Source organism: Vicia villosa, linkage group LG3, assembly GCF_029867415.1.
Source record: "Vicia villosa cultivar HV-30 ecotype Madison, WI linkage group LG3, Vvil1.0, whole genome shotgun sequence".
In the NCBI taxonomy this organism is placed as follows: domain Eukaryota; kingdom Viridiplantae; phylum Streptophyta; class Magnoliopsida; order Fabales; family Fabaceae; genus Vicia; species Vicia villosa.
The window spans coordinates 59,353,490-59,377,228 of record NC_081182.1 but is presented as its reverse complement, the minus strand read 5'-3'; the positions used below and the strand labels follow the sequence as shown (position 1 = coordinate 59,377,228).

At 33.5% G+C, this 23,739-nt stretch overlaps 1 protein-coding gene across 1 annotated transcript; it reads left to right on the top strand.

The window, feature by feature from the left end:
• Positions 1-2,539: 2,539 nt before the first annotated feature.
• On the top strand, positions 2,540-3,219 carry LOC131661597 (histone H3.2). The gene has a single exon (XM_058931191.1). The coding sequence runs from the start codon at positions 2,627-2,629 to the stop codon at positions 3,035-3,037; it is 411 nt and encodes a 136-aa protein (XP_058787174.1). The 5' UTR covers positions 2,540-2,626; the 3' UTR covers positions 3,038-3,219.
• The last annotated feature ends 20,520 nt before the right edge of the window (positions 3,220-23,739 follow it).

Genomic DNA, 23,739 nt, shown 5'->3' with positions numbered 1-23,739 from the left:
TACTTTTATCTTGTTATTAATGTAATTCTTCTTGATTGTTTGTATTAATATATCTCTATTTGATAATTGTGTAACTTTATTTGAGTTTAATGCTTTCTCTTATCTACCAAAACAAGATAATTGATTTAAATGTAAGTTAAGACCTAACACGGGGATTTGCACATCCAATTAACAAAATTATGGGATTGTAATGATTGCTCGAGTTTCGAGAAGAATAACCTCGACAATTAGTCCTGTCTTATATGCTATAAAACCTTTGTTAGTTGCGATTGTATTTCCCCAACAACCAGTGGTTAGCTTCAAACAAAGTTGGTTGCTTTGCGATATATTTACCCACCACCTGGGGTCGCTTCAGATAAATCATGTTGTTTTATGATTATATGCCCCTAACAATTTGAGGGTTGCAAGGTTGCAAAATAGTGTTGAAATTGCCTAAGCGAATTATCAGTTAATTCTGTTTTGATGTTTTGTCATATTTAAATTTGCTGTATTATTAAGTTCCTCATGAAACTCCACACTTATACTATGTTAAAATTATCCTTTCATGCATAAATGTAAGTTGACTAAATTCAACCTTAATTGAGTCGACTCATGAAATTACTGAGTCAAATCAAATGATTTTGTACACATAAATTGACCTATGACTACATGTAAATCGATTCAAATGAGTTTTTGAAAGTTAACAATTGCTTTCGGGGTACATGATCTAATTCATGCACTGTTAGGAATCAACTTATGATTGAAATTTTTATGCTTTATCTCAATTTGGGAAATGTAATCCAAGTTGGATTGACGGTGAACATAATTGATTTTAGCATAATTGAGTTTGGTAGAATTGATTTTAATAGAATTGAGTTTAACAGAATTGATTTATGTTTGGATACATTTATGTAAAAATGAATTGACCAATAAATTTCAGTGCAAAAATCACCCAAAATCAATATTGGAGGTAGAAGTTACAAATTCTAGCTTCAAGTAGAATCAATTTTGGAGGCAGAATCAATTCTACTTTTGATGAAAATAAACACCTCAAAATCACCCGAAATCAATTATACACCTCTAGAATTGATTCTAGGTCTTCCAAAAGCCAATCCATACATGCTATAAGATTTTCATGAATCGACTCACACAAGTTGATTCATGTCTCAAATCAGAACATAAAAATTCCAATTATTTTTGTTATTTGAGTATATACTTATTGGACATTATCTTGAATCACTTGAGTCTTTTTACATTGATTTTATGCTATTTCCGAAGCACACATATAAGATTTTGGGCCCGTGTGTTTTGGCTTTTTTAAAAATGATTTTTATAGTGTTACTAAATTTTGTGAAAATTTTTTTTACAAAGAAACTTTTTATAAAAGCTTCAAATAAAAATTTTGTTTGAATAGTTATTCTTAAAATATGATTTTAGGTATTTCATCTATTTATGGAAAAAAAATTTGGATATCAAAATTTTAAAAAATCACTTAATTTTGAAGCTGTTTCAAATAGATTTTCATAAAAATCATTTTTGAAATACAACTTTTTGAAAAAGTTATGATTTTGACTAAGTTTTGGTCTTCAATTATGTACGTTTATGTTATAGGATGTCAAATTAAGTGTTTCATTTTAGAAAAAACTAATATAAAAAAACTTGTAATATTTTGAAAAACGATTTTAGAAAATCTATTTTCAAAAATATAAAAAAAAAACCAATTTTTTTAAAGCTGAAACAAACTGACCCTTTATTATCATTGGTTTCGTTGTTTTGATCAAAATTAGTTGAGTGATGACTAAAAAAATTATTCATCTCTCTTAAACAAAAATGTTCATCTTGCGTAGGAAAATAAACCACTTTGTGAATGTGAGATGGTTTTGTGAGGAAATCAATTACTAATTTATTTATGTGCGTTCAGTGAATTGTTTCTAGCTTTTGGATTTGATCTAGAATTCGCGACATGAAATTCCATTGAAGACAAAGATTAATCTTCTCCATAGGAAATGGAGTTTCTTAGTTCTATCAATCTATTCAAGAAGTTCAAGTCTTTCAATAAGAATTTTGTAGAAATTGCTATAAATGTGAAAATTGAAAAGTTTTAAAAGTTTAAAGTTTGTGTAATAAGATCAAATTTGTGATCAAGATTTGTAGTGAGTTGTCTTAGAGACAAAAGGTAATTAAAATGAAAAGATAAAATTAACTTGAATTGAACCATTTATCTATACAAAAGAAAATAAAATTAACTAGAATAATTTATTTTATATGATTCATCACACCCCCCATTACCCAAAGCTGTTTGTTGTTAGTTGACCGAAAGAGAATAATCCTATTACAGCTCTGAATATATAAACCATTCTCAATAACAAAATGTTGACTAAGTAATTCTATTGGTTAATTTCATATGCCACGGATAGCGATCCCACTACCCATCTCTCAGACATGCAGGACCGTAGATAACCATTCTAATCAACGGTCACTCTTTTTCCATCTCACTTTCCAAAATTTCTCAAAATCTTCCCAATCCCCTCTTTTCCGTCGCTATATATTACCCAAACTCTTCCCTCCCTACCATCGCATTTCAATTATCTCTTCCCGCTTTCGACTTAAAATCAGAAGCACTTCTTTCTCTCCTTCTTCAATCTCAATGGCACGTACCAAACAAACCGCTCGCAAATCCACCGGCGGCAAAGCCCCAAGGAAACAACTCGCAACCAAAGCCGCTCGCAAATCCGCTCCGGCGACTGGAGGAGTGAAGAAGCCTCACAGATTCCGTCCAGGAACAGTCGCTCTACGTGAGATCCGTAAGTATCAGAAGAGCACAGAGCTTCTGATAAGGAAGCTTCCGTTCCAAAGATTGGTTAGAGAAATCGCTCAAGATTTCAAAACAGATCTACGATTCCAAAGCAGTGCTGTTTCGGCACTTCAAGAAGCCGCTGAAGCTTATCTTGTTGGTTTGTTTGAAGATACTAACCTTTGTGCGATTCACGCCAAGAGAGTTACCATTATGCCCAAGGATATTCAACTTGCTCGTAGGATTAGAGGCGAGAGAGCTTAGAATTTGTTGTTAGTAGGATTAGAGGCGAGAGAGTTTAGAATTTGTTGTTAAGTTTGGTGTATCTCGAGTTTAGAATTTGTTGTTAAGTTTGGTGTATCTCTTCTTTGTAAGACAAGTCGAATTCTTGGAATCTGAATTAAAATGTAAACTCCATGGTATTTGTTTGATGCTTTGTAAGACAAGTCGAATTCTTGGAATCTGAATCAAACAAATACTTTTAATATTAACTCTAAATAAAATGATGAATGCTTGTTTTTTTAGTTTAGGGAGAAGTATGAGAAATTGAAGGATGAGTGATAAAAATAACCCTAGTAAAATAGTACTTGATTTTGTAAGATATTGAACCGTTGAAAAAATAATGTTATATCGTCTGGTAGAGAAATCATTATTAAGTTGGGGGTTCAAACTATACGTTGAATTATCATATATAAGCAAACGGAAGTAAACGAAGGGAAAACAAAATTAATCAGGGCAAATAGACCACATTTAGGAGGAAAATAAAAAATATAGGACCTGATTAAATTTTTTCAAGGGGTTTTATATTGCTATGTTGGCGTTCTCTAAGTAAAAGGATAATGCTTAATCTTGCGAATTATGGTTCACGAAAGGCAATAAACTCAAATTCACACAATCTATTTTTTATTAAAGTTGAATTATATATAGGGTTGGCAATGAATCAAACTAACTCGAAAATAGTTTGAAATTCGATTCGAAAATTAAATCGTTGAACTAGGTTAATGAATTAAATGAGCTGAGTATGAGCTAAAAACTAAGTTTGCTAACTAAATGAGTTGAAGTTGAACTATACATAGTCCGACTCGTTAGGTTCATGAGTCAACTCGATTATATATGAGATATATTATATTGTCTTTAAGAGTAGGTTTTAATATTTGCTCTAAATCTTAGTATCCTATTTTATTTTAATCTAACGGTTTTAATTGATAATTTATATTCTCTAGTGAGCAAAATATTTCTACAAATGATTATACAAATAAAATTAACATCATATAAATTTCAATCTTATAACTTTTAGTTTATTTCTATACTTTTCATTTAAAAATATTAATTTAAAATGTCAAATATATATGTAAAAAAATAGACTTTAAAAAATTACTTTTAAGCCAGTGAAATAAGCGAGTTAAACCTAACGAACTGAATCGAGATGTTCGTGAACTTCTAACAAGTCGAGTTTAACCTGAAAAAAAAGTTCGAGATAAACTCGAACTCGAACTCAAACTCGACCAATTCTTAACGAGTCGAGTTTGAGCTGAAAAAAATGTTCATCATGAACTCGAACTCAAACTCGACCAATTCTTAACGAGTCAAACTGAGCTGAGGCGAGTTCGACTCGACTCGACTCATTTCCAGCCACAGTCAGTGGTATTTGTTTGATGCTTTTTTTAGCTGAATTTTTTATAATTTATTGACAAATTTGAGAACAAGGCAGAATAGATTGAAGTACAAGGGTTGGAATGATGATGATACATTTATTAGACAACCAAATATTAGGCTTACTAATCAACACATTGGCATACCTAGTGAACTTTTTTATTTTCTTAATACAGTCTAAAGCTACCTTCGCGATGTTCGCAATATTGATGTTCGCTATATATAGCATTGCTCTATGGCTGAATGTATTATGCAGGAGACGATCTATATGCGTAATTTTTGTAAAGCTTCTTTAAGTATAATCTAAATAGGATTGTTCAACCAATCGTTAGTTGGTCCAGTGGTGATTGACGGTGGACTTGGTAGGGAGGACCGCTGTTCTATCCCCGCAACTGCAACCAGGAGGAGGCTTCAAAGATTTGCATGAGTTTAGGAGCAAAATCAAAATCTCAGCCTCATATACCCTCAATCATGCCAAATTTAGATTCCAGACCAAATGCAGAAGGATGGAGAATGATTCGGAGGAGACAAAACTCATCTTCTTGGTGGGACATTTTAAGGAAGAACCATGTCGATGCTCGAGTCAATAAGAGGCGCAAATCCTTCTTCATCAAATTGTTCCCAAAATCATATAGCTAAAGAATTGTATTATGAATTTTAATTCTTGGGTGATATAGACGAAGTGGTCATCCCACCTAGACGTGACAAAAGATGATTGTGTTACAATTTTGTTCGCTTCTTTGATGTAAAGGATGATGATTTAATGACTATAAGGCTTGATAACATATTCTTAGAGAGGAAGAAATTACATGCAAAGGTCCCTAGATTTCAAAGGAAGCCTCCTCAGGTTACTATAAAAGATTCCAGAACCACTGAAAATATGGAAAGAGAAAGAAAGATTAATATCCAAGATTTGACCAGGCATGGAAAACCTCATGGACGTCCAACATAGAGAAACTCATATGCATAGGTTTTAACATTAAGACAAGCGCCTCAGTTGAATTCTTCGATTCATTCCATTTGTTTTAACATTGAGGAAGCTGATTTGGATAGGTTCTACAAGGCTTTTGTAGGTTGTGTTGTTAAACCAGGAATGGGGTATAATATGCAGGAAATCTTCAATGATGAAGGTTATTTCTCAATTTTAGTTAGGTCTCTTAGAGAAGCTGATGATCCATGGGAAACGTTGGTTGAATCAATGGTTTAAAGTTGTTCGACCGCGGAAGCCAATTGATGTAGATGATGAGAGAGTCGCATGGATCCGCTGTTATGGCATACCTCGTAATTACCATAAAAACCTTGAATTTACAGGTATGGAGGTGTCATACCCCAAATTTTCCCGCCCTATTTCTAATAGTTAAATTATCTTAAACTTTGGGTTTTACAAAAATTTGGGTTTATTTATACTAACATTTTAACATTAATTAAATTTGACTTATTTAAAAAAAATTCAATAGTTTCCTTTAAATTATTTGTATTTTTTGAATAACAAATATTTGTTTGACCTTCATATGCTTTCAAGTGCATTTATATTTCGAATAAACAAGATAGCTCAAATGTAAAGTTTTTTTTCCCGTTTTTTTCTTTTTAAAATAAATTAAGGGTGGCGGCTCTGTTTTTGTTAAATTTTTAAGCCGGTTGCGACAGAAGGCTCTAATATTGCTCAGCTACAGTTTCCCAACTCTGCAAATAACTTTTCACGTACTCTATAAACTCTCCCTATTTTCTATTTAAAATAAACTACCTTTATTTTTATTTTAATTAAATCACTAACTACCCTTAACTCTTAGTAATTCCTCTTATTACTCTAATTTAATCAATATTATAGTTTCTCTCCAATTCTCCAATTCCTGTTATTCTATTAATTTAGTTATATTAAAATTCTAATAATTCTACTAAAATCCTAACAATTCCCAAAGTGTTCAATAAATTAAATAAATGAATTCATGCACTCTAGGTACTCAAATAAAATATATATAAAAAAACATAAATCGAGGTGTTACAACTTTCTCATACTTAAAGAATTTTCGTCCTAAAAATTTCCCGACACAAACAACTCTGGATGAAATACTCAACTGCTCATGTGGCTCTCTTCTAAGGTCGTCTTCTTAAGTTCTGACACATATGCCACACAAACTCTGTCATGGAATTTCATAATCCCATTCTCATATATCATGAAGCCTACCTCTTTACCTTGATTAATTAACACCAATCGTTCAATCAATTCCAATTCAACTTTCTGACCATCTCTAATTTCGTCAAGAATACCACTAATCAGCTTCAACATACCCAACTTCACACTGTTAGGAGAAATCTCACACACCAAACTAAGATCTCTAAACTGATTGATTAAATCCAATTCTCTAACCATCAATCTCGACATATGAAAATACTTTCTACTCAATGAATCTACTACCACTTTAGCTTTACCAGGATAGTAACTTAACCCAAAATCATAATCCTCCAAGAACTCGAGTCACATGCTCTGCCTTATCTTCAATCCCCTCTGACCAAACTGATACTCCAAACTCTAGTGGTCACAAAACATCTCACACCTTAAAACTTATAGATAATGATCACACCTTCACTTGTATCTGTCTTCACATAAATTCCATGTTCGGACACACATTTCTTGAAGTCAAACTCAATTAGGAAACCATTTATTCTTTTGTTCCAAGCTCTCGGAGCTTGCTTCAAACCATATAACACTTTTTTCAACTTGTAGAATCTTTCCTCTTAGTTTTTCACAAAAAAACAAGGGGCTGTTCTACATACACTTATTCTTCAAACAGACTGTTCAAAAATGCGGACTTCACATCCATTTAATAGATAGACCGTTTCTTTCTATTCACAATACCAACATCTAGCCTTATGGTTTCGATCCTAGCAACCGATGCAAATACCTTATCAAAGTCTATACCTTATCATTGCAAAAATCCTTTTGCAACTAATTGAGCCTTATGCTTGATTATTTCACCTTTAGGATTTTCCTTCACCATGTAGACCCATCTTACACCAATCATCTTATATCCTTTCGGTAGATCAACTAACTCCTAAGTACTATTTTTATCATTCGATTTCAGCTCATCCTTCATTCTCCACATACTCCATAGTTTACTAATTGTGTGATTGTATGTTTCAACATTTGGCATCAAGATTTTGGTTCGGAACCATAAACATCTGTTGTGCAACATGAATTATGTCTCCAACGATAGAGTCCCCACAAATCTACCAACCCTTGATTCGAAGAATTACGAAAAATGATGCAAGCAAATGAAGGTGTTGTTTGGCTACCAAAAGGTTCTTGAAGCGATCAAGAATGTGGTGAATCCCCTTGTCGAAGGTGCAACAGATGCACAAAAGGCCGCGTACAAGGAAGAAAAGAAGAAAGATCATAAAGCTTTGTTCTTGATCCATTAGTGTGTGGATGGTGACAACTTTGAGAAAGTTGGCGATTGCAAATAGACAAAGGAAGCGTGGAAATCTTGGAAAAGAGATATGCAGGGGTTGATAAGGCAAATGTGATGAGGTTACAAACTCATAAACGTCAACTTGAATTGATTCAAATGGAGGAGGCGACAATTAACAATTACATGACATGAATTACTCAATCGGTGAATCAAATTAAGTTTTATGGAGAAACTATTTTTGAGCAGAATGTTGTGACGAAGATCTTGCATTTTTTGACGGAAAGATTTGAAAACATTGTAGTGGAGATTGAAAAGTCGGAGGATCTTGTGGCGTGAGCAAAGATGAGCTTCAAATCTCTCTTGAGGCTCATGAGAAAAATTTGGAGGAGATAAATAATGACAAGGCAAAGACGGAGATTGCTTTGCAAGCTCGGTTCAATGAAAAGAACAAGAAGTTGAAAGGAAAATGGCCCATGAAGAGTACAGGGAATTTTCAGGATTTTTATGGAAAAGAGTTCCAAAATTCAAAGAATTCGACTTGTCAAAGGGATAAGAGCAAGTGCAGCAAAATTGGTGGTCGAGGAAACTTTAGAGGGGAAAAAGGAAAGTATGACAAAAGTAAGGCACAATGTAACATTTGTCAAAAGTTCAGTCACTTTTCTAGAGAATGCAACGCGAATAAGAGGGAGTCTCAAGGAGATGAAGCCAAGGTTGAAAGGCAAGAGGTGGATGATGATAATACACTCTTGGTCATGATCACGGAAGGTGAATGCAGCAACAATAGTTTCGAGAATGCTGGAGAAACATTTGCGGAAGAAAATGTTATGGTGATTGTGAGAGAAGGAGTTCAGTGCACCAAAGAATGGTACTTGAATTTCGGTTGTTCTATGCATATGGCAGGGAGGAAGGATTGGTTTTTCAAAATCAATAAAACCACGAAGAATAAAGTGAAATTCGTGGATGACACTACTTTAGCGGTCGATGGGATCATTGATGTTTTGATCTTGAAGAATGATGGTGGAAATTACTTGATCAAATATATATTATACATTTTAGGAATCAAATGTAACCTTCTAAGTATTGGAAAATTGCTTGAGAAGGGTTACAAGATTAACATGGAAAACAAAACTTTACGCGTTATAGATGCAAACGAGGTTTTGGTCCTTAAAGCTCCTATGGTCGCCAATATAACTTTCAAGATGGAGTTGAAGGTGATGAAGCATAGATGTCTTGCTATAGCGGAAACTTGAGAAGAGTGGTTGTGGCACAACTGTCTTAGGCATCTCAATTTTTGAGATCTTAATGTGTTGCTAAGTAACAAAGTGGTAACTAGGTTGCCATTCATCAACATACCAGTTGATATTTATGAAGAGAGTGTACCATAGGTAGTACAACAGGTAGTATCACCTTACACACCATAGCAAAACGGTATTTGCAAAAAAAATACTCAGTTATGGACATGGTGAGAAACATGTTAAAGAGGAAGAACTTGTCGAAGGAGTTGTGGGGACAAGCAGTATCCACAACTGCCTATTTGTTGAATAGGTGTCCTAGAAAGAAGCTTAAGAAGATAACACCGGAAGATGCATGATCTGGATTTAAACCAAATCTAAATCATTTAGAGTTTTTGGTTCTGTGGCGTATCGACATGTTTCGGGCCAACTTAGAAAGAAATTGGATGACAAATGGGAGATGATGATACTTGTAGGGTATCACCCTACTGGAGGTTACAAGTTGTTTGATGTTGAAAACATGATGACTGTGATCAGTCGAGACGTTTTGGTCGATGAATTGAGGCAGGTGGAATAGCCTGTAACCGATTACGAACACTCATTAATGGGTTACATGTAGGCGTTAACCGGTTAAAGGAAACTGTTAACTGGTTACAACTTCAAATTTCTAGATTTTAAAGAAACGGAAAGTGTAGAAATGCAGCGTGTCAAAGCCAGAACTGATGGAAATGTGAGACGACCAACTAGGCAAAGAGGTATGCCTCAAAGACTCCAAGTTTGTGAGATATTCCATGACAACGAAATTAATGATGATGGTGATTTTGTCTATTTTACACTAATGACCGAATATGAACCCGTTAAGATGAGAGAGGCCTTAGGTGATCCAAAATGAATAGTGAGAAAGAAGAGAACGAGAGAGAGAGAGAGAGCGATAATTGAGGGTGAGAATAATAATTTGTATTAACTTGAGATGAGGATGCCTCAAAGGCATTTATACAAGTGTTACAAAATGATTGAGACCTAAAACACATACTTAAAATACAAGAAAAAGCCAAAACTTGGGGCTGTAACTGGTTAACATAAACTGTTAACTAGTTTCAACAAACAAAATACAAAAACTCAATGTCAAGTGTAACCAGTTAACGTGTTTTGTTAACCGGTGAACGCAACTCCAAAAATAAAATTTCCTTTTGCAGAAGTGCTTTTCCAGCCGCTGTAATCGGTTACACCCTCGTATTAACCAGTTACATCACTTGAATTATTGATTTTCACTGAACAACAACATCTTTAAATTTCTATCATCGCTCATCTCAATGATCAATATGTTCAACAAATACCAAAAGACAAAACATCCTATAGAATTTTCTAGTTAGAAAAATCTAAAATACAAATTAAACTTTTAAATATATTTATAGATACTCCTCTTTTTTATGCAAAACCTTAGCTAGAATTAGGGGTGTGCAAAATATTCGGTTGTGATATCCAAATCCATAACCAAATTCAAATATGTTTTAAATATTCATATATGAATAAATGGTTATTAATCAATTTAGTTATTAATGGTTGGTTATCCATCCATATAATTCGGACACAATTAAATGGTTAAATTATTTTCGGATTCGATTATAATCCAAAATTCAAATGTTTTAATTTTCAAAATAAATTTTTTTTTTGAAAAAATATTTTTTTAATATTTTCCACTTTTTTTTTTATTTGGAAACAAATTTTTCTAAATAAAAAAAATTTATGGTTTTTATTTTTTTCAATTTATTTAGTTTAAAAAAATTTGTTTTTAATTATTTGAAAAAAATTCAGACAATAGTATTTTTTTTCTTTCGGAAAAATATTTTAAAATAAATAATAATCAATTTTAAGAGATAACTGAAATTTAAATTAAAAAAAATCTGTTTTTTTTTTTCAAATTTATTAATAATTGATTTAAAAAAGCTTTTTTATAGAAAAATCATTGAAAATTAGATTTTAAAAAAAGCGGTTATATAATCATAATTGATTTAATAACTAATTTTAATTGAAATATAGTTATGGTTATAAATCCAAATTATTTAAATGATTTGAAAATAGTTAGATTTAGTTTTTAAAAATAACCAACTATACATACCCCTAATTAAAAATATAAAAAGAAACTAAATTCCTATAAAAAAACACTCTAAAAAAAAAAATCAAATATTGGCTTATTAACTAAGAGTCAACAAATTCTTAGCGACTATATAAAAAAAGCAGGAAACATAGTTGATTCTTGCAGCCTACGCTTACATGAATGTGAACAAGATATGTACTTTATAAGTTGAATTCATCAAGTTATATTATGTTATGTTTGGAGGGGTGGTAAATTAGGTGTTAGAAGACTTGGAATAGACCAACTAAAAAGCTTGGCGCTTAAGCTACGTAAACTGCTTACGCGGGGAGGTACAAAATTACTACTACATGACACAAGCAATGACACAACATAATGGTTGATCAAATCATTCTACTTAGTTCCCATTAAAGTAAAAACCCAATATTGCACTTTGTACCTGTAAAACATAATAAATTAACCAATCATTCAAAAACATTTGATTAAATAACACTGGTTAGTTATGTCATGTCATGCGTACAAAAGGTATGTGTGTATTAAATTTGTGTTTTTTACCACATAAACAATACTCCTAAATACTTGGTATTATGTTGTCATATAAAGTCAACACCTCGTGGTTCAGAAATGGGAACATTGTCTTTCTCGGTCAACTTTCAGCTCTCTCACACAAGTCCACTTTCATCCTTTCTCTTTATAAATGAAGTTAGAGAGTAACCTTATCTGTAAATTTAAGTTCTAACTATCACACCTACTTGAGTTTAATTACCTCTTATCACTTTTAGGACCTTCAACTGCATAAGTTTCTGCACGTTGATTTTACTGCCATATATATGGGGATTTCTTTGCCAATAGTACTGAGATCTTCTGCAATTCTTATTCAACAAAACTGGTACATTATATTATATTTACTTCATATTGAGAATTTCAGTTATATACAAATATCCTGTGTTTTAATTTGACATTTATTGTTTTAATCATATATAGGTGGAAGCTTTTAGATTCTGCTGAACTAAAGCACAGCTCTATATATTTCTTTGACGTTGAGAACCATGAAACTGCCATTTCGCGTTGGTCTAGAGCTAGAACAAGAGCTGCTAAGGTTGGTAAAGGTTTATCAAAAGATTTCAATGCTAGGAAACTCGCTTTGCTGCATTGGCTTGAAGCAGTAAGTCATACACATGATCTTGATCCTACTGTTTCTCAATATATAATTATAAATTGCTTTTATGTTTGTTATCTATATCAATCATTATTTACTGAAATGCTTTTGTTGTGCGTAAAACAGATTGATCCACGACATAGATATGGACATAATCTACACTTTTACAACGATAAATGGCTCAAGAGTCAAAGCACGGAACCCTTTTTCTATTGGTAACATATTTTCCAAAATGTATTATTCATTATACATATATAAATGCATCACCAAGATTAATCTTGCTCTTTGATATTGTAGGTTAGATATAGGAGAAGGAAAGGAAATAAATCTTGACAAGTGTTCTAGAGCTAAACTTCAACAACAGTGTGTTAAATATCTTGGTCCTGTAAGTCTTAACTCTCTATTCATGTCAACATTTTAATTTCTTCTTTTTTGGATATCTTTTGTATTGAAGTGATATTCATTATTTCCATCCCTTCTTTCTTCTAGATGCTAAGATTGTCTTATGAAGTTGTTGTGGAAGATGGAAAGTTATTGTACAGGCAATCAGGAGAGGTCCTTCATACTATAAAAGAAGGCTCATGTTCCAAGTGGATATTTGTCCTTAGCACATCTAAGAATTTATATGTTGGTAAAAAGAAGAAAGGTTCATTTCAGCATTCTAGTTTTTTGGCTGGAGGAGCCGCATCTTGTGCTGGAAGACTAGTTGTTGAACACGGCGTCTTGAAGGTAGGCTTCGAAATTTATTACTCATTTGTTAAATGTAGTACCACACTTCAAATTGAACCTGTGTTAAGGTATCCAACACTAGTTATTGTGTTAGTGTTTGATACTAATACATGTCCGCGTTGTTTTGAACAGGCTGTTTGGCCTCACAGTGGTCATTATCGTCCAACAGAAGAGAATTTTAAGGAATTTACTACATTCCTTGAAGAGAATAAAGTGGACCTTTCCAATGTGGAGGTATTACCATTTAAACTGATCTGAAACATTGTATATGCTATAAACATGTGAGAAAATATTTGAGGAAATTGTATTTGATATATGCAGATGGCTCCCGTTAATGATGTAATGCACACCTGAAGATGACTTACCTGGGAACATGAGTGGTTTAGAGGATGAAGAGGCCAGTGTTGAAGACTCAATAATAGAAAAGGCCAATTTGAATGAAATTGATAGTGTGTCTGCACTGCACCTAAGACAAGGAAATTCCAGAATTTTGGAAGAGTTCAACTAAGTTCATTCCGGTGTCAAGTTCTTTAATTTGTTTAATTTGTGTAAATAGAGAAGGCAAGGGAATTTTTGTCACTCTTTTCTATTAATTAATTCATGTAGGTAATTTCATTTATTTATTTATTTCCTTATACTCGTGTATATATTTTTCAAAACAATATTGGACCAATTTTTGCAAGGTCCCTTGTAATATTTTAAGGACCAATTAGTGTATTCTTGAAACGAAGCACATATATACTAGATTGTTGAACTGTTTTTCTTTTCACATTTGCTCGTTTTGTCTCCCCCACAAGATAAATGCAGTATCAAGAGATGCCTGTTGTGGCAACCTGGTGCGGTGTTAACAAATGCACATAACCTCCTACACCACAGCTTCCATAGATATTTGCTTTTCTTTATTACAACTAAGAGGTTTCATTCTTTCTCATATTTTTGTGTCACAGTGCAGATAATTATTCTAACATAGAGAACCCTTATCTTGAAGCCTAACATGCATGGGAAGACACTCTTCAAATGAGCTTCTCAACTGTTTGAGGGATTCACTTATTTTATTTTCTCATCTCATCCAATCACCAGATACTGTATACTTTACAATGTTGAATTTCCATATATTGTCTTCATTTTAAACCTGTCTGTGGTTGCAATCTAGGGATTTCGCCTATTGTCTCTCTCATTAAGAAATTCATTAATAGTTTTGCAATTGCATTTGTGACCTCCCCGTAACAACATAGTATTAGTTAGGAAATCAAATTCACTGCAACCAAGAATTCTTTGGTGGTTGGATCAAGATCAAATGGTCTATATTAAAATACAGTTTTTAGCGTGTCTTAAAAAATAAAATTACTAAACTTAAATTTTAATCGTTTCATCTTGATTCAATACCTGATAACATGCCGAATGCGTGAATGCGGGAACGTGTGACTGTAGACGGATATGATTGGTATATGTCGCCTTCCAATTTCCATAACCTTTTAAAATTAGATTTTTTTTTTTGGCATAATTAGTCCCCAAGCCTCTTAACTTAATTAAATATTTCTCTTTAGTTCCTTAATTAAAAAATTCTATGAAGTAGTCCCTTAACTAATATTATGTTACCTTAATTGGCCCATTTGTCAAAAAAATATTAAGGAGTGACTACGTGGCATAACAGGTAGAAAAATGTAACTTGTTGACTTAACATCTATATTATACTTGTATTCTAGGGTTGAATCTTGTTAGTTGCATCTTTCGTTTTCAGATTCTAGGGTTGAATCTTCATCTTCCAGCTTTCGTTTTTATATTTTAGGGTTGAATCCTCATCTTCTAGCTTCCGTTTTCAGATTGTTTTCATCTCCCAACTTTTGTTTTGTATTGTTTGCTACGTTTTCTTTCGTTTGCTTTTCCAATGTCAAAGAATGCAAACAGTGCTTCAATGTCAAAGAATGCAAGCAGTGCTTCAGTGTCAAACAATTAAAGCTTTGAGACAGCTGGATATGTGCTTCATAGAAATAAGAGGGGGAAGTTTTTTTGTCGAGATGAAAGTGTTCTTCGACATGTAAGTGATATGAACAAGTGAACTATGGATTTTTTTTTTTGGGATTGTAGTAATTATAAAAATCAAACGGATAAGGATTATAACTTTTTCAACTGGTTAGGAGATGAAATAGTTAATGAAGAGTGAAAGAAAAAAGATTTTTTTTTTGAAAATTGAAGAATGAGGTTCTCCACACTAGATGATGGTTGAAAATATCCATTGTGGTTGAGATTTTGAGCTTAGGGTTTAATCTTGTTTTTGTAACAATGTATTTCAAATAGGCTAGGAATTTGGTTGGGATTGTGAGCCTAGGGTAATGCAGTGTGATGTCATGAGCTTATCAATGTAATTTAGTTGAGTTGAATTTTTTAATTGTCATGAGTTTATCTTTGTAACACTTTGTTGGTTAAACGCATAATGTTATGATAAAAAATGTGTGTTCATTATACTCTGCCAATTTGTGTTCATTATACTGGTGTAACATTTCAATAAGCAGTAATAGAATTAGAATAAGCAGATAGTGATATTAGAAATTAAAAATGGCATTATAAGCCATACCATTTCAATAAGCAGTAACATAATAACACATTAGTTCAAAATGACATTATAAGTCATGTAATTCAAAATGCAAAATTACATTGCTTTCCCATAATATGGTTACATTCCAAAACAACATAATAAAAGTATCAAACAAAAATCATAAATCATGGTTGACTTGAGCCAGCCCCCCCCCCCCCCCCCCCCCCACCCGTTTGAAGTGTTATTTTCTTTTTTGGTGGTGGCTGAATTGAAGGTGTTGTTACTTCTTGACTGAGAGGTGTTGTTGTTGGCTGACTTGGAGTTGCTTGTGGTGGCTGACTTAGAGTTGCTTCTAGTGGCTGACTTGAAGGTGTTTGTGGTGGTTGACTTGGAGTTACTTGTGGTGGCTGACTTGCTGGTGCTCTCTTTTTATCATTTTCTTAAATTTCAAGTTCCTCCTAGAATGTATATCATAGGTTCTTATTCCTTCTTTAAATTCATCCTTTGCCTCAAAATAAGTACCCACTTCCCACTTGTAGTCTTCCATTCTTTTAGGAAGCTTGAAGGTTACAAAACCGTCCTTTAAAATCTCACCATTTTCACTATCATACTCATGAGGTAACTCAATTATCATACTCCTCAATGTAAACTAATCCATTAAAATTTTCCTTTAAGACGCCCCCTTCAGTTACATTATCAAGTGAACCACTGCCTTCACATTATCCTTCCACTTCCCTTGGCTTATTTGGTCTCCCAACATTGACTTTCCCCATTCCATTGCCTTTTTCTTTCCCCTTTCCCTTTTCCTTTTGCATTGTCTTTTCCATTTCTTTTCACTTGGTTTTCACATGCCACTTCCTCATCATCAACTGTTATCTCTACATTAATTCCTATATCATTGTCTAAGTCTTCAAATTTGAAATTCAAACCACTTTCTTCACTACCCTTATTGACCCCCTTCACTTCCACATCTTCTTGGTTATAGTTAACTCCTTCAACTCCTTCCCAGTTACATTTTAGTCCCTCATTGGTTCCTTCTACTTCCACATCTCCTTGGTTACAGTTAACTTCTTCAACTTTTTCCTGGTTACAATTTAGTCCCTCATTGATCCCTTCCAGTTCCACATCTCATTAGTTATAATTAACTCCTTCAACATATACTTGGTTACAACTTAGCCCCTCATTGGTCGCATCCAATTCTACATCTCTTTGGTTACAATTAACTCCTCTAACTTCTTCTTGGTTACATTTTAGTCCCTCATAGGTCCCCTCTATTTCCATATTTCCTTCGTTACAGTTAAGTCCCTCAACTTCTTCCTGGTTATAGTTTAGTCCCTCACCGGTCCTCTCATCACCCACATTCTCTTCCATCACAGTGGTCCCCTTATCATCCAAATTCACTTAAAATAAAGTGGCCCCCTCATTGTAACACCTTAATCCCTGACTCGACATATAATAATAAAATTCAAAAAAATAAACTCAACTAATTAGAGTGTCATGCATGAATCACCAATCATAAAAACCAATATAAAGTATTATTTAGGAAATACACATCAGAACAACAAATAAGTTTGACATCAATGTCTCATCAATCATAGAATAACCAAATTTGGTTTAACAACTCCAAAGTAACATGAAAACGTAATAAAAAAAAAGAACAACTCATCCTCAATGTTACATATCAGAGTGGCTCCACTAAAGACTCGAATGAATAAGTAACTAAGGAGCCACTGAAGTCGTCCTCTACCTCAAGTAGCTACTCCATAACCTTCTCGTCTGTACCCTATAGGAACATAAAAACCATAATAAACAAAAAGGGATGGGAAAAAACTCAAAGAATGTTAGCGGTGTAAGATAAAGCAAGGGTAAGATAATCACATAATCATCAAATACACACGCCATTCAAAACCATCATCATTCACATCAAGAACATCATGATTATTCAAATACATATGCAGACACGTATGCAATTGTACTCAACACCTCGACTCTTAAATGCATGTTATAATACGGTGAACTGACTTTAATCGAAATGTCGCGGTTAAGCAAGAGTCGCCACCGACTTTTATTTTATCCAATAAGAAAGGCTAAAAGAACAGAAAAATACCTTTTAAAGATTTTGAGTTCGGGGGGTAAGTTATACAAAGGGAGGGTATAAAGCACCCTTTGCATCCATGGTTATCCATGGGCTCTTAATTGCTTAGCTCACTTTGAAAATGTTTGAATTGTTTGAAAAATGGGGTGTGAATAGAAATTCGAATAAGAACTTTAGCTTGTAAATAAGCGTAGTCTTTTTGAAAAGTATTTGAAAATTAGTGGGAAAATATTTTAAATTTGAATTTGAAAAATAGCAAGCAATTAATAGCAACTACCCTAGCTAAGTTTTAAAATTCGTTCTTTTAGCTTTTCAGGCGAAAGGGTCTATCCATACCATAAGAGGGCAGAAAGTCTTTCAATTGAATGTTTAAGGGTCATCGAGAATAATCGTTCGGCACAAGACTGTCCCATGCCATAAAGAGGGCAGGTAGTCTAAGGGAAGGATATAATAGTCATTAATTTTTAGGCATCATGCGAGGATACCTTAGCAATTGGGACAATTGTTCTTTATAAGACAACCTCGAGGGAGTTTCAATAACTTTGAAGGCAACGTTTGCTTTAGGTATCCTCGGAATCGAGGGACTTGACTATTTAGGAAACAAAAATAATAAGGCAATAAGGCAACAAGGCGACCAGAGGGATTATCCTAAAGGTGTGTGGGTGCAACAATCACGTGGTTAACTTCGATGACATTTATCTTGTAATTAGGTGATCTATATTCAATTCATGGTTATCACTCCCTAAATTACTAACCACGGAATTAAAATAAAATAAAGGCCGAAATAAATTTTCCTACGCTATTACAATAAACACCTGCGGGGATGGGGAAAATTAAAAGGCGAAAACCCTTATAGGGTAATAGAAAAATGAAGGCACATCTTCAAACGCCTTGTTCTTCCTTGAACCCTTGATTGACTCTGAACATCTGAGAATTAAACGGCAAATAAATAAGGGTGAGTGTATGTGGAATTCCTTGACATTGAAAATAAACCTTAATTTAACCTATAAGGTAAAAATTAAAATAAAATTTAAATAAGAAAAGGATTAGAACTTAGCTTTTAATCTGATGGCGCGTGGCTGAAGGACTAGAGGTAATCCTGAAAATTTGCGCAAAGAAGAGAAGAGGTTTTAGTGTATGAGTGATCTCAACAATTATAACGTGGCAGATCAAAAATTAAAACAGTAATAATTTAGGCAAAAAATGGCAAAGTAAAAGGCAAACCCCAAAAGGGACAGAAATTAATTATGTCTAAATAGAAGGAACGGATCTACTAAGGTTAATGGACCACACCTACCAACGACAGTGATTAGTTATCATGATAAAACCAGGGTTTTAAGGCATTAGCCTAAAAAATAATTATCCTAAAATAATTATTAGTTAAAAAATCCTTTTTTATTATAAAACAATTATTTTTTTATGTTATGAAGAAAAAAATCGAATCTTCGATTAAATAATATGAAAACATTTTTTGTAATTATAAAAGAAATTTATTATTATTAAAAGGAATGTGGAGTAAATAATAAACTAATTAAAAAAAGGATAAATAAATAACTAAAAGAATTATGAATAGAAATAATAAAAAATTTTAGAAAAAGGAACTTAGCTGGAATATGGTGTGGTACAGCCTTGATAGTCCATGGTGCATGCGCGTTATGGTCCTCCTGATTACGCCCCCATAAGATCAAACGGTTGATAGGTGATGACACGCTGTAGGCTTGTATGCGCTGAGAGTAGAGAATCTGAAGGTCAAATAATTGATAAATATATAATACGCAGTCAGGGATCGAACCAGGGACATGAGGATTGCCAAGGGACGCGCTAGCCATCAATGCTGGAATGTTAAGTTGTTAATAAATCAGGCAAAACAAAATAAATATGAAAAACAAAAAAGGTTAGTGGTGGAAGTCAAAGGCTGAACTAGCTGGGCCCCATGCATGTCACGTTTCGCCAATCACGATGAGAGAGGAAGTTCTGACTGGCCATTCAGCGCTTGCCACCACGTCGTCTTCAACCTCTAGCATATCTTTGCCTGACGATTTTTTTTGCTAGGAGTTTGCTACAAGAATGGCTACGGTTTATCGTAGCAATTGTTGTACAAAACAAAACTCAAAAAACATGTTAGTTAAAAAACCAGAATGCCCAGTTCTACTAATTAGGACGCTACAAACTCAATGATGTGATCGCTTTTGTCTGAAACGTCCTGAAAACACGAGAACGAAGGGATCTATTCGTTTTGCCCTAGCCATGGTGACGGGTGTTATACGCATGAAAGCTTGCAAACGACCTATCAAACCTGTTCTAATCACCGTCCAGAACTTGTACATGTGGTTAGATTGTGTTTAAACACACTGAAATATGAGATACAACATCCAAGAATGCAGATAGACATGATAAGCATGGCACGCGAAATTCTAAATGTATTCAAGTAAAGTTAATGATTCAAACCTTCCTTTTATTACCTTAGGAGATGAATGGAACGTTTGAATGGCCTTGTAATTGCTTCGAATGATCTACACGAACTCTTCACCTTTCTTGAAACTTTGGAGTCTTGAAAACCCTAACCCTTGCCTCTTCTTTTTCGTCCTTGTTGCTCATGATATGTATCTTTATATAGAGAGTGAGATTTTAGGGTTGAAGTTTGGAAAGAATCAAATCCATCAAATATTTTTTATGGTGACAAAATTTGATTGAACTTTTGAATGAAACTTTCTATATTTGGCCAATATTATTTCCAATCTTCTTTGAATGAAATTGAATCATATCTTGGCATATTTGATGATTGAAACTATGTGAAAAATAAAACCACAACAAATCCTTTCATATCTTTCCATTTATTTGATTTAAATTATATTTAAAAAGAATTAAATTCAATAAAAAATATAAATATTAATAAAAAATTCGTGGCATTGGATATGGACCTCATTGGTGATTTGTGGAACCAGATTGGATCAAAAAAGATTGGGCCCATTTGCAAGAAAACTCATTTTGGACCATATTTACTTCATATTTTTCACTCAAATTTATCCAACTTTGACAAGGCATATCTCCCTCAATTTTTAAGGTATGGAGGAGTTCTAGGACTTTTTGGAAACCTCAAGATGTCCTCTACAATCCACTTTGGAACATATTTTTCATTTAGAGATTTTATATTGATGATATTGCTCCTGACAAAAAACATCTTTTTGCGATCTTCTAAAAGGACCTGTAATGTTTTGGCCTATATCTCTTATGCGGAAGCATTTCTGGATCTTGGACCCAACATCAAAGTTGTAGAGAATTGAATTTCCTAGAGAATGAACTTTGGTTGAGGAATTTCTGATAAAGTATGAGAGAGATACGATCAGTCAAAGTTGGGTTGACTTTTAGTTCAAAACCCTAAATTAGTAACTTGGACATTTGATGATTTTGGAGCTTTCCCTGATAAATCATGATCAACCCTTGATCAAATGATGAATGAAACTTCAAAATGAGAATGTTGACAAAAAATTAGGAACTTTGACTGTGATCTGACCATAGTTTGACTTTTAGGTCAACTAGTCGATTGTTGATTGTTTGGGCCATTGAGTGAGCAATTTTTTGAATCAGGGCTTGAAACTTGGCATGAGGATGCTTTGAATCATATGAGAGACCCTGGAATCCACTTGAGGTATCAGAAGTTCAAATTCCTTGATTAAATCAGAAACCTTAATTTAAATCTTGTGCTTAGGAGAAATTGCAAGTCAGGTGAGTAAAAACATCTTGGGCAAATTTTGGGGTATGACACATGTGGTACCGTTAAGGACAACATAACTCCATAGTCGCTCCTAATTCCCTCGTTGGAACTAGAGCAAAACGAATCACTAATAAAATCCTTTTAGCAACGCTTCACTGATTCTCCAATAGAACCAGCTACTCGCTCCCAATCCGCTACTTTGGACTAGAGCACACCAAAATCGAATTGAAGTCTGTACACCAATATGATGCATGACCTCAACAATAACATACAAATATGAATATATACAATCAGCCCCTCTTATGACCGTCTCCATCGCCAATAAGATTCCAACACCTCGTGTTTAAATTAATATTAGGAATAATTTTAGCTTCGCTATGGTCGAAACGACACCTAAATCAGGCTTACGGATCAAAAGTTATGAGTTTTACAAAATTAAGTTTTTTTTAGAATTGTCAGGTGTAACTGGTTACAGTAGGATTGTTACCCGATTACACATCACTGTGACTGCATTTGATATTTGTTACGTTCAGCTGTTACCGGTTACAACAGGGCTGCTACCCGGTTATAGCACCCAGAATGCCCAATTAGCCTATTTTACAACGCAGTAACCGGTTACAACAGGGCTGCTACCCGGTTACAGCCTAACCAGAACCAAAAATATCTATTTTGACAGCATCTTTCCAACCCAATTCCCTCTAACTCTCAGACACTCTATATAATTGATAAATCCTCATTTTTACAGGTTCATAACAGCATCTATATTCAGTTAATTGCCCACACACATCTACCAAAACACAACAACATCATTACATCAATTTCAATCACAATGAACAAACTTCTAACAACAATTTCATCAAAACCTAAGCTATGATAAATCCCTACATACCTACAATTATATCCCCCATTAGAAAGTCGGAACCCCACCCTTACCTTAGGAATTTCAGCGGAGATTTTGCTTTTCTTCGTGTTCTATTGACTATCTTCTTCCTCTCCGAGCCCTAGCCTCTTCTTCCTTTCTCTCCTCAATTTCATGTTCTGTTCAGAATTATGTTTCCCTCTTCCTTTTGTTTTCCCAAATATGGCACTTATTATGAACTTCCTACTATACCCTCACTTAACCACTTAGGATTACAATCTAACCCTCCTCATCTCTACACCACTCTTATGCTATTTAAATTATTATTACTATATAATAATAATAATAATAATAATAATAATTATTTTCTACTACTTAATTAATTATTCCCGTATTATATATATCACCGCTAAACTTTATTCGACAAATTTAATTTAATTAAATAATGCTAATAAGGCACATCAACGCATAAATAAATTACGAAAAACAATTTAAATAAAGCGGGCGTTACAATCTCTAAGGCACCTTTGTCATCAACCAACAAATTCATATCAGCCGTAGAATCCCTACAATATATCTTCTATATGGTCTCGTAACCTCGTTCGTTAATAGCACCTAACAATTCAAAATAGCTCCACCTATCAACATCTACTCTCAGTTTGACAACCTCACCTCCTTCGTACACACTAAATTAATTATACACTAAGTTCCTCATTAATGAACTAACCACTAGGGTGGATTGTAATGTTCAGAAATTCATCGATTTCAATGTCCTTAATAGAAGCGAAGAAAATAAGTGTATTTCAAAAAAATGAATTTTAAAAAATTCTAACTAGCACAATATAATAATTTGAAAAGCGATGTTCAAAAACTTACTTAAAAAAAATTCTTTTGAAATATTTCAAAAAAAAATAGTTCTTCAAAAAATTCTTTTACATGTTAATTCTATGTACGTGAATGAATTATATAATGTTGAAGGTAATAGTTTTGGAAACATTTTTCTAGTAGTTGAAGAGGAGACTGAAAAATGAATATATAAAAGTAAAAATAAATGTAATGTAAGTGTTGAAGTTTTACAAGGATAAGAGGTACATTTTTTCACGTATGCATGCTACAATTTAAAGAGCCAAATATATGATACTGTGAGCATGAGAGGTGAGAGACACCTGACACCACTAGTGGGTCGCAGGTTTCAGCATATGGTAAGAATTTTCAGAGTGTGAACTTGCATTAATGACGGTTGTCGGTTAAATGCTAACACTAGACCATTCAAAAGAAATCTGCTCTCTGCCATGCCACAATTAAGTTTACGCAAAACCTATTTTTATGTATAGAAATACATTTATTTATTTAGTTTAACAAAATATCGTGTATCTGCTCGTTAGAATTTCTTTTTACTCTTTCGTACTTTTTTGTTTGTTTTGTCTTTTTCTCTTTGAATGAATTACTTTATTATAATAGATGAATGAGGAGCATTTTATCT